The 15,763-nt window shown below is 36.0% G+C and overlaps 1 protein-coding gene across 2 annotated transcripts in view; it reads left to right on the forward strand.

Annotated features, from left to right (window-relative positions):
• The window catches only part of ADK (adenosine kinase), a 278,413-nt gene that overhangs the window by 193,565 nt on the left and 69,085 nt on the right, over positions 1–15,763 (forward strand). For both annotated transcript variants that reach the window (XM_082765066.1, XM_082765067.1), the window contains exon 7: positions 5,705–5,875. In XM_082765066.1, coding sequence (XP_082621192.1) covers positions 5,705–5,875 — 171 coding nt within the window. The remainder of the gene's footprint in view (positions 1–5,704; positions 5,876–15,763) is intronic.

Raw genomic sequence — 15,763 nt, forward strand, 5'->3', positions numbered from 1 at the left:
AGAGGTAAGGGGTCCAGTAAGCCTGATAATCTGGCAGTGCTGCATGTACAAAGCCAGATAGTTTGGTGTTACAGATGTAGTTCTCTATATTGTTCTCTGCTCTTTTAAACTCCCAGAAGTACTAAAATGAAGAGCTTTTGCTCTAACTTTCCAGGAAGATTCCTTCTGTTTCTTGTTCTGAAGGGAGATGATTTTTTTGTTGGTCTCACAGTGGGTGGGATGTGGACTGTGCCCAATCTGTGCTCCATGCACTTCAGAGGTTAGAAGACATGGGTCTCTCACGTGGAAACCTTGTGTACATGGTTCTGTCTAGAGCAGTGACCCGGTGGTTCATTCTCCATCCCCAAAATTTCCGTGTGTTGCATCTACACTCCTTCCAGGCCCTGGTAGCTCTGCTGGGTTGCAGCAGACAAAACTGATGGCAGAGCAGAGGAGAAGTCTCCTCTGCCCAAGTGCGTGGCTTAAAGTTCTCTTTGTGTATAGAATATGGGAAAAGTAACCAAATCCAAAGCTCTGACTTGGTTACATCTGCAGTTTAGCAGAGCATGTTCTTTTGGCACCTGAGCAGTCTCGCTGATTTTGCTGGAACTGCCAGCATAGTTAAGTTGGATGGTTTCTGTAGGGCTTTACTGAATCACAGTATTTATCAGCACTGTCACCGCAGAACTGTCAAACTTTTAATGTGCCTGAAGAATTCCAGCCTTTAGATGGATGAGTGTGTGATGTCATCATAACTGCATTTTTATGTAAATGCGTGCCATAAAATAATTTTGGATTAAATGATGTGTTCCTTTCATGTTGGCAGAATATAATTCATCTTTAATGGCAACAGACTGTTGTATATGTGCATCTGAAAGTTAAATATTTTGATTCACACTTATGATGTATTGATTTTACATTGTTACCAAATGGTATTTCAAAATCAATTCAGAATGCCATAGTTCAAAATCTAGTCACTCATAAAGTTATTTTCTTGTAAACCACTCTGAAAGTGGGAGTGGTTAGGAGAGGGTAAGAGATACAACGAGAAGGCAAATGGAAGGATTTCAGAGGGTGGTAGGTTTGAGAGCAATCTTAATTTTTATCATTTCTACGTGTTCTTATGCAAACATTGCTTCTGTGGTATTAAACAATAATAAATCCAGAAATGCAAAGCTGTTTGTTATCATCTCACTCTGGATTTGTCTAAATGTATACTAAATCTCAGTTTTTGGCTTTAAGGAAGTATTCATTGGTTTTGTTTTTTTTTTAAAAAAAAAAAAAGAAAACAACACTTGATCCTCATTGTGCAAACATTTACATGTATGTAATCCAGAAAAATTCAGTGTGAGTACATTTTTTGATGTGAACAAATGATGGCAAGACTGCTCAGTTTGGACAGAACACCTTATTCAGTATTACTTTAACCAAAGCCAGAGTAGTTCTGGCTTCATGAGATACTTCAGCACTCTCTGATTCTGTACTGCTGACACTTGTGACACCCTTCATTTGCTGCACTCACATCTGCTAGTGCTAGCGCTACACGAGCGTAGTGTAGGTAAGAAGAAACCTTTGGGGTTTGCATAAGATAAAAATGAGAGAGATGCAAAGATACGTTGTTTATGCATAACCCCACCAAATCCTTTCAAAAATACTAGTAACTATTAAAAAGAAGATATGATCATAAAAGACTGTCCTATACTCACAGTGCCTGGGTACACTTCTAAAAAGGTGCATCAAAGAATTCCTGAGTATTGCAAAAGCAAGATAATGTCATATTCTCTCTTGACTTTTTCTACTGCTGTCATGCACATCTTAATGTTGAATTTTAAAAGCTCTTAAGTTATAACCAAGCTACTGTATCTCCTGTAACCATGTGTCTGCAGTAACAAATGTGTTTTATGTATTTCTTCCTTTTTATTTCTCTTTTTCCTACAAGATTTTTTTTTCCACCAAAGGACTGTATTTAAACAGGAATACTTGCTACAATGAATGAGAAAAGTATTTTTGTGTTTCATATGTGTATACATACAAACATACATATAAGCAATTCAGTATGTCATCCTATTTTCCTGATGTATATATTAGTTCAGCTTTGCTCTCTGGCTTGTGGTACAATGGTACCTTCCTCCTGGCATAGAGAAGAGGCTCGTTAAATTTGAGCAGCAGAAAATAGTGGCACATCTTGAAGCAGTAGCATCTGGTATTCTCAGCCTCAATCAATGCATGCCAAAGGAATACTGTGTGCTACAAATATGTCTGATAGCCTTTAATGTTTAATAGGTTTTTGTAGTACAATATTGCTCTCTTTCACTTTCTTTTGACTGCACTGCCTAATTATCATGTACTTGTACGTACTGCATTATTTCACAAACATAAATACATGCACAATAATTTCATTTCTAATATAAATGCAAGCTAAGTTTCCCAGGCTATTGGAATTTCTGTATATTAAGCAATTGACTCATCTTTTGCTTTCAAGCATTTTTGTTACTATTTTAATAATCCTTTGGTTTTGAGGGTAAAACGGTTCCCAAAACCCTCAGGAGTAAGCAGAGGTGTGTAGATGGATATATAATATTTTTGATCATCCTCTTAATCTTCTTGTTAGTGGGGATAGAACTTCATTGTGAACTACAAATTCTTCTAAATTAGTGGTCTTTGTCTTGTGTTTTGGGATACTTGGAACTGTCAGTAAAGAATCCACAAATGTGGAGGAGAGAGAGGTGAGATCACATGTACTATCCAACAGTCTGCCCAAGGAAAATCTTCAAGGAAGAAAAAAAATAAGAACAGCTTAAGAAATCAAACAAAGGTGTAAACCCAACCTTTAGTCCTCCAACTTCTGAATTGTCCTTATTTGACATAAGAAAACCTTGCTGTCCTGTCCCAGAAGTGACACATGGAAATGCTTATTCTCACACTCAAAGCTAGTGTTGGCTAACAGTTAATTTCTGGACGAGGTGGGAGCAGTTGACTTGCACATTCCTTTTTATACATTTGGCTGGACAAAAAGCAGTGGCAGCTGCAAGAACACGAAGGCTGTGGTTCTGAGGAAGATATGGAGTGACATTTTTTTGTTGTGAATCTCAGTGAGGCATAAGAAAACCTGTTTATTTTGGAGGAGTTCATTCCTGTTCAAAATTGTAGCATGCTGCAGTAGAGTGGTCTGTGGCTTATCTAGTTTTAGTTCAAACAACAAAAGCTGGGTTCGTGTAACAGTAACGCTGGCCATAGCTGTAATTGGAGTTCCACTGAAAATAGAGTCAAACTCCATTTAAATACTTTCAGGGGGTGAGGGGAATATCTAATTTGCTTTCTTTAAACCAAGATCTGTTCAGTTCAGACTTTGTACATTTTCTCCCTGCTTTATTAATTCCATTGTGTGAATTGTACTGCTACAACTTTTTTGTTGTATTTCTACAACATTTGTTTGAAAAGAACTGTTATACTTGGCAAAGTTGTAGTGTGTTCTCACATATACAACTCTTAATTTCTGTATTTTAGTATCAAATAACTATTTAAATAAAAATATAAAATGAAAAGTTTGTGGAAGACTGAAATCAAATGGCAGAAATGAGCTTTAGGAAACCCCGAAGACAGAGCTGTAGTTCTGAGAGAGTTCTAGCCCTCTACTTTGCAGGATCTGAAAAAGCAAGCTCTACTATCTGCATCTCAGTACTTTTATGTTGCCTTTCCAAAGGAAAATGGAGTTGGATGCAGGCCTGAGTTAGATCTCACGGGGATAGTGTTCTGTACCTTAAATTACAATCAGATGTATTTCAGTTCAGATGAAGTTTTCAGCCTAAAATTGGTAAGAAGCCTAATTATTTGACCAGGTTACTATTTACACAGACCACTGTATAGCAATCTGTGATTTATCCACAGCTGGCAACATGTTAACCTTGAAAGGTTTTTATTTTGTGTTTGGAATAGTATTTAAATATCCAACTCTGTTCATTAAATGAAAAACTAAAAGATGGTAGAGATTGCTATGGAGACAAGATGTTATATAAACTGTTCATTTTAATTCTTCAGAATGTAAAAATAGCAAAGAAGCTTGGATGTTTACAGGCTTCCAGTCGTTCAAGGTACTGAGTAACTCCATAAGATGCAAAGCATTCTTATGCCCTTTGGACTTTTATTGTCTTTCAAAATCTGGGCATGATTTGCTACAAGCAATCCTGCATTCACTAGACTGGAAAGCATGGGGTAGGGAGAAATAAACAAGAGACTTTCTAAGTAGTCTTTAACCTGTAGACTTTTTATTATATTATTTTTCCAGCAGTATGATGCCTAAGATGATCAGCTAGCTGAAGTAGACAGGAGAAAAATATAGATATGCTATGATCCAATGACAGAATAATATGGTTAAAACCTGGAAAATACAATTGTTTCACTGTTGTACCTTTAAGAGTGGCAGTGTTACAGATAGAACTGAAATGGGGTTTTATTTGTGTGACCCCCCAAAAAAAAGATTGCTGTGTACTGTGACATTTTCTCTGGCCTTAAATTTAACGCTTGCTGCTCTTTCTTGAGAATGATTGTTATTCAGTGAGTTTTGAGAACAGTTCATAAAATTGCTTTTAGAATCATAGAAATGTTTGTTTAATTAGTGTAAAGACCAAGCCATTGTCTAATTAATAGAGTAGTGAAACTAGGGAATCTTTACATAATGCCCAGAACACATGCAGAAAAACATTGCCTATCAGGGTTGGAGGTAAGTGTGTGCAAGGCTAAATTCAAACTGTCATCCTTGAGCTGATCTGTGTACGGGGTTGAAATCACCATTCACAATTTCATAGACAAATTCAGTTCTGTTCATTCTCTGTTTCATTTTTTGATTCTTGGTATTTATGTGTGATAATATTCAGCTTGGGGGAGAAGAGATCTTGAATAATCATTTCCCTAGATCTGTTAGCAACCAAGAACTTTAATATTAAAGAATGAAGGACAATACTCTAGGGGAGGTGATAAACTATATTGTTACATTTTTTAAAGATGTGGTATAATGGAAAAGAATTCAGTATCTTTTGCGTAAATACTGTAGCTGGATGTCCCATTGAGACTGGAGTCCACTGCTGTGTCAGCCGAGGGGCGAGAACTGCAGGTCTGCTCAGTTCTGATAGCTGACAGCATCGCAGTCTCCCTTCCTGTGAGCACCTGTATCCCTTTATGGAGTCTGTGGTCGTAGGCAAATGGGCAGAAATGTGAAAAGCGATAGGTTTTTCCTATAGGATAATTACAACTACTACAGTGACACCATGCTCAACAGATTTGTTATAAACAAGGTAGTAATTTCTCAGGCAAGGGATTTCATTCATCTTTTAGCTATGTGTAAGCCATCTTATTGGACATTGGAATTAAGCAGTGCAGTCTGATTGACTGTCGTTCTATAAAGGGCCATTTAGAACTATAATGTAGCACCTTTTAAAATACAAACACTAGTCTTGGCTGCCATGGAAAAGGAAACAACATACAGTGCAGTAGTAGTGGGTTATGTTTAATTCTGGAGTGTTGTCATTCTCAGCATATGCAGATTCTTTGTCACTTCTGTAATTTCTTAATGGAAAGGCAGCATTTAGACAGTTTTTTGTTTGATTTTAAATCTGTGCATATATATGACAGAAAAGTTGGGTTGGAGAGACGTTATAGAAGCAGCATACTTAATGTGGTTCCTGATTTGAAACTATTAAAAATCATTTGTTTTTTCTGGTGCTTGCAGGGATTCTTCCTGACAGTTTCACCAGAAGCAATATTAAAAGTGGCTACTCAAGCTTCTGCAAACAACAAGATCTTCAGCTTGAATCTTTCTGCACCATTTATTAGCCAGTTCTACAAAGAGCCTATGATGAAAGTCATGCCCTATGTTGACGTCCTTTTTGGAAACGAGACGGTGAGTCTTAACAAAGTATTTGCATCTCTTGCACCTGCTTGGTTGTGTCTAGAAGCCGGCTTTTTGGTTTTCCTTCACATAGAAAGTCACCATCTGAGGTGTCAATAGAGAATGAAATGTGCAGTCACTGGACTGTGAAATTTCCATTGATGCCAAACGTGTAACTTGACCCGTCAGAGGTTTGCAACTTGCTTGTTTTAGTGTGGCAACACATGAACAAGTTACTCTAGATTAAAAGAGGAAATGTCCAACACATTGGCTGTTTCCTAATAGCTGCCCGTATACATGATGTACTCACTCAGCAGGTAAATCTCTGCTGGAAGAAAAAAATATGAAGGGCCACTGCAGAGCTGCTGAAGTGCTGTAACTTGTTTCCATACACATACTCCTATTCTTGATAGCATTTTCTGTGATGAAGTAGAATCTTTGGGGAGAAGTGGTAGGAGAAAGCTAAAAAACATTTAATTGGTTTAGAAGGCTCTCATTGATTTTTATGGTAGATAGACTGGTGGTCCATCTAAGGAAGGCTTATCTTTGCTGTGCAACAGTTGGGAAACAGATTGCATGAAATTCTGCCTGGAAGTCCATGGTAATAGACCAGCTGAATTCAGATTTCACTCATTGTAGTGCTATCACTTTTTGATTTTTTCCACTTCAGAAAGTGCTTTTAAAAATTAGTTTGTTCTGCACAAAATGGTTAAGTAAACAAATAAATCTTAGAAAGTGTGATATACCTAAATGAAGTGTTGGCATGTCTCTCAAGATAACTACATTAGTACTGGAAAATTATGGAAAAGTTACTCATTCCTGTTAGTGGTTATTCCTGATTGTGACACAGAGAGTTCCACCAACACAAATCAATTTTTACACTGTTTCTGCATCTACACATTAGGGGCTAGCATTATTACAAATACAGTACCTAAAGAAGTATTTTTAAAATGGAGAATATGGCAATGTTTTTAGATGCAGTAGGATAAGAAAAAAACAAAAACAAAAAACTGTAGCTAGCAATATGGAAGTGGTATTTTCTGGACATTTTGCTGCTATTGCCAATTTTTGCTTTAATTCAGTCTTCTGCAATACAGTCCTTACAAAGGTGCTACTGAGCATTTGGATTTCATAGTAGTGTATTCTAAAGAGAAAAAAAAAAGTCAGGTCTCACAAATTAGGTAGACCAAGTCTAGTCAATGTTTGGGTGGGAGAGGTTCAGAGTAACTTCTGGGATTAAATATTGCTGGTGTTCTATATAGATATTGTCCCATTCACCTATTGGGAGAATTCATATCACAGGAGTTCGTAAGGTACTGTTTCTCAGAAGATAAAACACAGATTGGTACTACTTGTATATTTGCATGCTTTGTAAGCAATAGTCCACTATACTGGCAACATTCCAGTTTTGCAAATTATATTCAGTCTACCTTAATTTCCCCTGACATTTCAGTTTGCTATGGTGTTTTTCACCTGCTGTCATAAAATACTGTGTAGGATTATTGTGCATATTAAAGTGTGAAATATTCCCTGAATTTTCTTTGTATAATTTCTGAAGCATCCTGTTGTCTTTCAGGGTAAAAGACACTATTTAAGCTTAAGTGACCATCCTTGGACTTGTCTGTACCATGTGTAAACACTCTGGAGTACCAGCCTCTCATGCTATACTTTTGTAATCAGTTGAAACCCTGGTCATCTTTTAGTATCTGTTTTCCACTATATAAGCTGGACATTGCTACTTCTGAGTTGTTGAAATCATATTCACAGTGGTTTATTCTCTTGTCGTTCTGTGTGACTTGAAACCACACTCTTGGCATGGTATACTTCCAGTTTATAGTAGCTGCTGTATCTTGTAATTGTCAGTCTTCCTGCTCTCTGCATATGGTTTGTGGTAAAGAATAGTTACAAAACTCAAGAGAAGCTTACTCTGACATGTTCTGCATTCTGGTAGCTTCCTTCTTTGTTTATTGTTCCTACATTTATTTCATCTGCAAGTACATTCAGGACTTTGTGTTTATGTATGCCTTGATGGGGAACGAACCTCCCCAGCTAGTCAACACCAAAATTTTGCCCATTTACTGTGATTTCCTTTTACTTTTTGCTGTTTTCCATCAGTTTTGCTAGTTTAGTTAAATCCTTAAAGTGCGTAAGTTAACACATACACAAGACATACAGAGTTGTGTCGTTGTTTTTTATTAGTACAAACAATAGACTCAGACATGGTTTTTATTCTTCTCTATGTTTATCTTCACTCCACATTATAGACCAATACAATTTGATTGTTAATCACTGAGCTGTTTGTTTTTTTTTTTAGAGTAATACAAAAAACATCCAAGAACAGCAAAATTCCAAATTACTGCCATTCCTAAACTAAAAACAATTGGCGAAGTGATTTTAAATTACATCTTCTACTTAAAAATTTACATCTGAATGGAGATTGGTTATTTCAAGTTTCAGCCAGATGGTAATTAAAATGGGCAAGTTACAAACCTCTTAGAATAAATGTTCTAGTTCAGAATGTAAATGCCAGCATACCCTTAACTGTGATGGAGACATTGAATGCTGTGATAACAACTCAATACATTTATCAGTTTCAGCATTAGCTCAATGACCAGTGGTGTTTTGATCATTGCTTTAAAACCCTTTTACGACTAGCCAAACATCTTGCATTGGATTTTGATACTTATTAACTGTACTTCATGTAATAAATTTAGTACAGAACATTCAGAATAGGAATAATTACATGTTCATTGCTGCTAACCAATTAGGGCCATTCTGCAGTTATTATCTAGCAATACATGACTGGAGAACTTGATTATTGTCATTGCTTTTAATTTTTATTAAATTAAGTTTTTTTTAATAGTGTCATTTTGCAAATGATTCTTAGCAATAATACCTTCCAAGCTACCATAATCACTGGATAATTAACCTGCCAGGATTAAGCACACTCTACTTTGCCTCAGGATGCTTAACTCTCAAATAAGGTCAATTATCTCCTGATGATAACTGCTTTGTCACAAGTTGCTGCTTAATTCATCTGTAGAAGCTCACCTTAGAATACATATTTTACAACTCAGAGTAACTTACAGTAACTGAATGGTCAAAGGAGTGAAAGCCTTTCAAATTACATCCCTACATAAAATTGTGCCATGTTTCCTATGCAGCAATTACCAGGCAAGTAGAGGAGACAAAATTTGCATCTATTTCTTTTCTAGACCACTTTTTCAGTTAGGGCTAAAACTTACTGTCTCTGATGCACTTTGCAACAGGGTCAACCCAGGAAGCACCACTTCTGTGCTACTTTATTTTCATCAGAGAACCCATAGAGAAGTAAGTAATGGCCACAGGAACATGCACTCCTATTTTTAGTCTCCCCAAAAGATGTGAGTTACAGTAGCTTTTCTTCAGGGAAGGGACTACTTCTGGTGGGAAAGGTTCTGTGCTGTGGAACATGTAGCTGGGGATAGCAGTTTCTTTCCTTTGGAGTTCTTCAGAATTCAAGGGACTCTACAAAGCTTTCATATGATTCATCCCCACATATGGCAGTCATTCATGACTCAGAGAGGAATATTTATGAATATATTGATGTGGTAAAGATCTTCTGGGTTGTCTTCCTACATGCAGGCAGGATATCACTGAGAAATTTTAGAATTTAGAAACTTCAGAATTACAGACATGCTGAGGTCCTCATCTACTGCTTTGTAATTAAAAAAAAAAAAAAAAAAACGCAATATAGCTTGTATGTAGTGTGCAACAATCAGTAAAAGTTAAGGAGGGTATGGAAAATAGAAATCATGGAATTTTTTTTAAGCAGTGGAATAAACAAAAATAATATCACAAATCTTGGAAATGAGATCTTCCTCTCTAGTGTAAAGAGCTGTTACTTCTAAACACACAGTCTCTGAACAAATTAATTACAGGATTGTAAACTGAATTCTGGAAAGACAGATGCTTCTGCTAGCTGCTTGGGAAATTGATGCTGGTGTGACAGCAAACGTGCTGAAAAGAGAAAGTTGTGTGCAAGACATCTATGTTTTAGCAAGCAATGACAATAGCTTTAGTAATGATTCTGGAATTATGAATCCTGATCTTTAAAAAGATGGGGGCCTTTGTATGCAATAAGATATCAGGCAGCTCTTGTCATCATTTCAGTTTATAATTACACTGAAATGGCACATTTTGTTACATTAATTTAAAATGCTTTCAAGTGAGGCATCAAATACTAACATAAACATCCCTACAAATATATGTGGTTTAAATATAGTCTTTGTGAACCTTTATAAGCCTTTATAAAGGCAAGTCTCCTTAATGACATGGGAAATTCACTTTAATGGCTGATTAACAGTCATTAAAACTGATAAACACTTTAAAACAGGTAACAATGGTTAACATTCTCCCAATTTGATCTTGCAGTCTGTAGGCTTGTGCTTTTCTTAACTGTAGGAGTGAATGGATTTCTCTGGCATAAAACTGTTTTCAACACTCTGGGATTTACACCTAAATGACAGTTTCCAAATAAATTAGTCTATTCCCTTCATGTAACTTATAACGCATGTTTGTAAACAACTTTCACTGCACATACTTTGGTAAATAACATTACCATATGACATTTGGGCAAAACTCAGTCCTATCTATAAACTTTGCTGGATTATCACCCGGGACAGGATTGGATTAGAAATCCACCCACAGCTCACAAGAACGAGATGTAATAGCCTTCGTAAGGTAAACGAGCTGCATGGTGATTCTTTTTAAAACTGATGTGCATTTACAATGGTGTAATTGAATTGATCTGAATTTACACCAATCTAATTGCTGCTGTTCATGCACCTAGCAGATCCTTTACCACGCTGACTGCACGCCTTTTCAAACTGGTGAAGTGTCTGTTTCCGAGGAAATGATTAAGAGATGAGAGACAGGAGAAAATCAGGTGGCAGGTATAATTTGGTATGTGGAGGAAGGGAAATACAGTTTGACTTTTGATGAGTGAGGAAGGGGAAGCAAACGTTTCAATCTGTTCTTCCATATCAGGCAGAACCAAGGAGAGAGGAATATAGCAAAGGATGGCTGGTCGTGTCATAAATATCACAAAGTTGTTTCTGTAATTAATTTCAAGTAAGCATTTACAATTATTTTTAAATGTTTGAAATTATCCAGTAGAAGGCAAACACTAAATTGCGTTTGGATTGAAACTATGCATCTCAAGGAGGCTCATTTTACTGAACCTGCATGCATTTAAAGAGCTCTTAAGATACCTTAATTCTTTAATTCTTCATCTTTCAGAAATTGATGGATATTGAGGAGTTACTTTCAGCCAGTGGTTGTTTGTAAGCTATCTTCCTTATGAATTCCACCTTTACATTCAGGTTCTAAATCATTTTCCATTCTGATTTAAGTTTTCAGAAATATTAATCATCTTAAATGAATTAAGTTGAGTGTCAATGTTTTGCATTTCAATATATATGTCAGTACTTTCCATTTCATTATGCTTTCAGAGGTTTTCAGAAACTTGCCCCACTGGTGAGGGTAATTATCTTCATTTCATAGTCTGAGTGAGACAGTGACACTGGCACATTCCCTTACAGGGAGTTTGCAGTTCAGTTAAAAACCATAGTCAGATATTCTGACCCAGTTTATTAAATCCACATGGGAAAAAATTTTGTAAGGAGACATCTCATCTTCTCTTCTGTTTTAGCAGGTAGAGGTTTTTAAGGTCAACTGCTGGTTGTGTTTGCTTTTCTAAACTGCTGTAAACAGATGGAGATTTCTTTTTATAAATCCTACATTCGAGACTACTGCACAGTCTTTGGAGGGAGTCTGAGATTTAAAAATTGTAATTTGGAATGGAGGAAAAATAAATAGCATTTTTCTTTGCTGTCTTTGTAGAATTTTGACACTTATTCCTGGTGTAGATATTTCTTTTTCAATTATAGGAAAGCTCTGGCATTGTAATATTGCTGCTTAATTCACAGAATTAAGTATGCCAATACTTTCTCAGTACTAGAATATCTAATAAACTGTGGCCAACTGAAAAATGAGAGGGTCTCTAGCACAAGGGAGGTTGATAATGTCAGTGGCATGCTGTAAAGATGTGCTCTGGGAAGGATGCTGAAACAGCCCAAGGCTATTTCAGCTGCAGACACTGAATCTGCTTCTCCCTCTCTTTTCCCCACCCCTGCCTTGTGAACTGCAGTGGCTCTCTAAGATGAAATGCTTTTAAATCATTTCCCAACCTTGCAGCCATCATTGATAAAAGCCCTGTTATTTGAAATGATATGAATCACTGTGGAGTTAATCATACCTTATACAACAACATATTTTGTAGTGATTCATTCAGTTTCAATTAATCATCTTATTTATCTACATTGTCTCAGCTGCTGCACTGAAATTCATGAGTAATAAGCAAGTAATTATTTTAGTGTAGTTTACCTAGTACATTATGAATGAAAGAAAAATTGAGAGCCAAGTATTTAAATTGATATTTAGTGCTGCTTTCAGCTAATGTCTAGCTATTTAAGTAATTTAGGAATCCTATCTCAAAAATGGCTTTCTTTTTTCCTGTTATGGAAAACAACCAGGTATTTAGAAGAGAAGCATGTACTTTACAACAGGCTTCACTTCTTGAAACCAGAAATATTTTCTGGTAGTCTCAGAATGCTTAGGGATATTTATCCTTCCTTATGCTATGCAGTGTTGAGACACTTGTAAGATTACGAATACTGTACAGAATGCAGATCAAGACCGAACACGTCCTGTGACAAGGGAAGGCAGATTTCACCATATTTCAGCAGCTTGTGTTTTACTGCCGATGATTGATAACCCTTTTCACTTTGTAGCGCTTCCCAGAGCGTCTCATAACACTTCATAAACATTAAAGCTCAGAATAAACCAAGAAGGTGGGTGTGTAGTCTTGTCTCTGTTTTACAGGTGGACAATTGAGAGGTTACTTGCCCAAGGTCATACAGCAAGTCAATAGTAGAGCCAGGAACAAGCAATATAGAGTTCTAACTTTTTTCTTCTGATAGTATCCTGAATTGTTGTCAGCTGATGAATATATTTAGGAAAAAATTCACCTGTTAAAGACCTGCCAGGATTTGGCTTTCAGTTTGTAGAGTACAACTGACATACATCTCTGAAAGCTTTTTAAAGGGGAAATGCGTATATTTTCAATAATCACAATAATAGGGCAAAAAGCAAGTATGTAATATAAGAGCTGCAAAAATAAAGGTATGAATAAAATTTAGTATTACCATTGATAAGGAGTAGAAGAATAAAGACAGAAATATTCATAAAAACTTCTTTAAATCAGTACCAATTCAGAAGAGTTCAATTTCACAGGGATATTTGCAGATAACTTAGCAAGTAAAGTATTTTTAATTTCTATAAAAGGCATTTGGATCCAAAATATACTGGATTTTGTTTTCTAACCCATCTGAGGTCTGTTCTGCGACTCCACATTTCAAGGCCATTTTGGAGTGGATGCAGCCAGTTTGCAATTCAGAGCATTCTCTCTCACCTGCCCATACTCACTCCCTCACCAACCTTAACATGATCATTAGATCCAACTAGATGAGAGATTAATAAATGTTGGTGCAGAGGACTTTGAAGGAGAGAGCTTGATAACCTCTCTGTTTTGTCTGATCTAACCAGTCTGTAACGTTAGTCTGTAATGTCTTCCAAGAAAGACAGCAAAGAAACACAGCATTATCTGACTTAAAGATTTGATTTTTGCAGTATAGTATTTACAGCAGTATTCTTTTTAATCCTGACTTAATGTTATATATGCAGCCACTCAATATAGTTTTATCTACAGGTATTTGGTTGAATCTTATTATACATGGATAAGTTGAGGTATAGCTATAAAGTTCTTGGACAGAGGTTATTACATAAAAGAACTTGTATTTGCCTAAGGACTATGTATTGATGCTTTCTGTGTCTACAAATTTGAGTCTGAGCAAAGAGTACTTGAAAGAGAATAAAAGGAAAGAATAGTCAAGGAGACAGCCGTGACTATGTATCCTTCTTTGTTCAAAACCCTGTGATCGTGTATTGTTGGGAGGTCTGGAGGCTGCTCTAAACTCAGTCTTGCTTTTAAATTATTCTTTAAGGAAGAGTGCTTTTAGCTGGAAAATGACTCTGTGCCTTGTCCTAGTGGTATGACAAGCACAAGAACGAGGTATGCTGATTAAATACAAATGGTGTATTCTTTCATGCTAAAATCTCAATGTGTCAAATCTCCTTTTGCTGCTATAATCACAAAAGGATCAAAAAGCAGGAGCACTTTCAGCCTTAGGTTTCCCACAGGTGTTTTCTACTGTATGTAGTATTCCTTCAGGCAACTTAAAACTCACTTTTAAAATAACTTTAATTTTTATGATAATGCAGATTATCTTTATAATTTAATATTGCAATTTATATGCTCAGGTTCACTGACAGATTAATACTCTACTGTCTGGAACATCCTACATCACAGGAAAACACCGCATTACATCTAGAATTTAAGTTGCAAAAATACGGTGGAGTACAATACAAAAATACTTGTAGCATGGACAGAGTTGATGAAACTCAGTAACTCAGCTTACATTTCTGTAAGCTTTTTTTTTTTTTTTTTTTTTTTTTTTTTTGAGTGTGAGATGGAAGGCTAAATAATTCACCTCTGCCTCATTAGCTGAAGAAGCTAAAAGTCATATAGTACATGAAGTGAAAACCACCCTGGTTTTACAAACTACTTTCTTAGACAGATCTCTGAAGAACTGAATTATTTTCTGTCAGAAACTTCTGGCTGAGGCTTAAGTAATAGTTTTTTTTTTAAGCCAAAACAGTCAAGATTGCCAATAATTGTATATTTCTTATTTTTGAGATACACATGGTGAAACCTAATACAGTAATGTTTTTAGCATCATAACTATAATGGGAGCTCTACTTTTACTAATTATGTATAAAATTATATGAGTACTCCCAGAAGTTGATCCTCATGTTTCCCAAGTGTTACGTAAGATAATCTGATATTTTCAAATTTTTAAGCTTTATCTATTTACGTCTCACTTTCTCAAATGCACAGTGGGGACAGCATCCCATCTTGCTGAGTTACAAAGTTAATTGTAAAAGAACAGTGAGTATTGCAGAAATATCCAGGAGATCATTTGGAAAATAATGTTTCCAGTGAAAAATTAGTATGTTGGATATAAGTATATAAGTCACTATGGTTCAGTAGTCCGCATATTAATCAAGGAGTTAGATGCCTATAAAAACAATATGAAATCATGTAATTTCAATTTTATCTTAAAAAATTCACTGTGAGTTCACCTTAAAGTTACACAGGCCTTTTGCTGGTGTTTGCTTACTCTGTGTGCTTGATGTTGCAAACTTTTCCATTCCTATGTCATGAGTTGTGCAGTATCTCTGCAGTTTCCAGAGGTTTTATGCACCACTATGACCTCTGGTGTCACCGGTAGTCATTAGAATGGCACCTTCATGCAGACTACAAAGTTCCTTGGAGAACTATTTAATACCACTCTTGGTATTACTCCTGTGGTTAGCCGTCATGTAACATCTGTTGCCTATCCAGCAGTGTAGACTTGTATACATAGCTAGTTTGACATTTCTGCAGGGAGAGATATTTTATAACCGGACGATAGGGCAAATCCTTACACTACTATTTTTTTCAAGAAAGTATGCAATAATAAAATAAGTGCAAAGAATAAAGATAAGTGCAATGTTCAGTCTGTATGAGAGTAAATTTTTCATTTAATTATTTTAATATTGAAGCTGCTTAAGAAAAATAGGTGCATGTGTAGTTGTACAAAAGCATGCTGAAACTGGATAAAAACAACTCTTTTTATTTTTTTTTTAAACTTTTATAAGGAAATAATCTTGAAAACAAATTTTGGGTGTTTAGGAATA

This window comes from Aythya marila (genome assembly GCF_965140915.1).
Source record: "Aythya marila genome assembly, chromosome: 7".
In the NCBI taxonomy this organism is placed as follows: Eukaryota; Metazoa; Chordata; class Aves; order Anseriformes; family Anatidae; genus Aythya; species Aythya marila.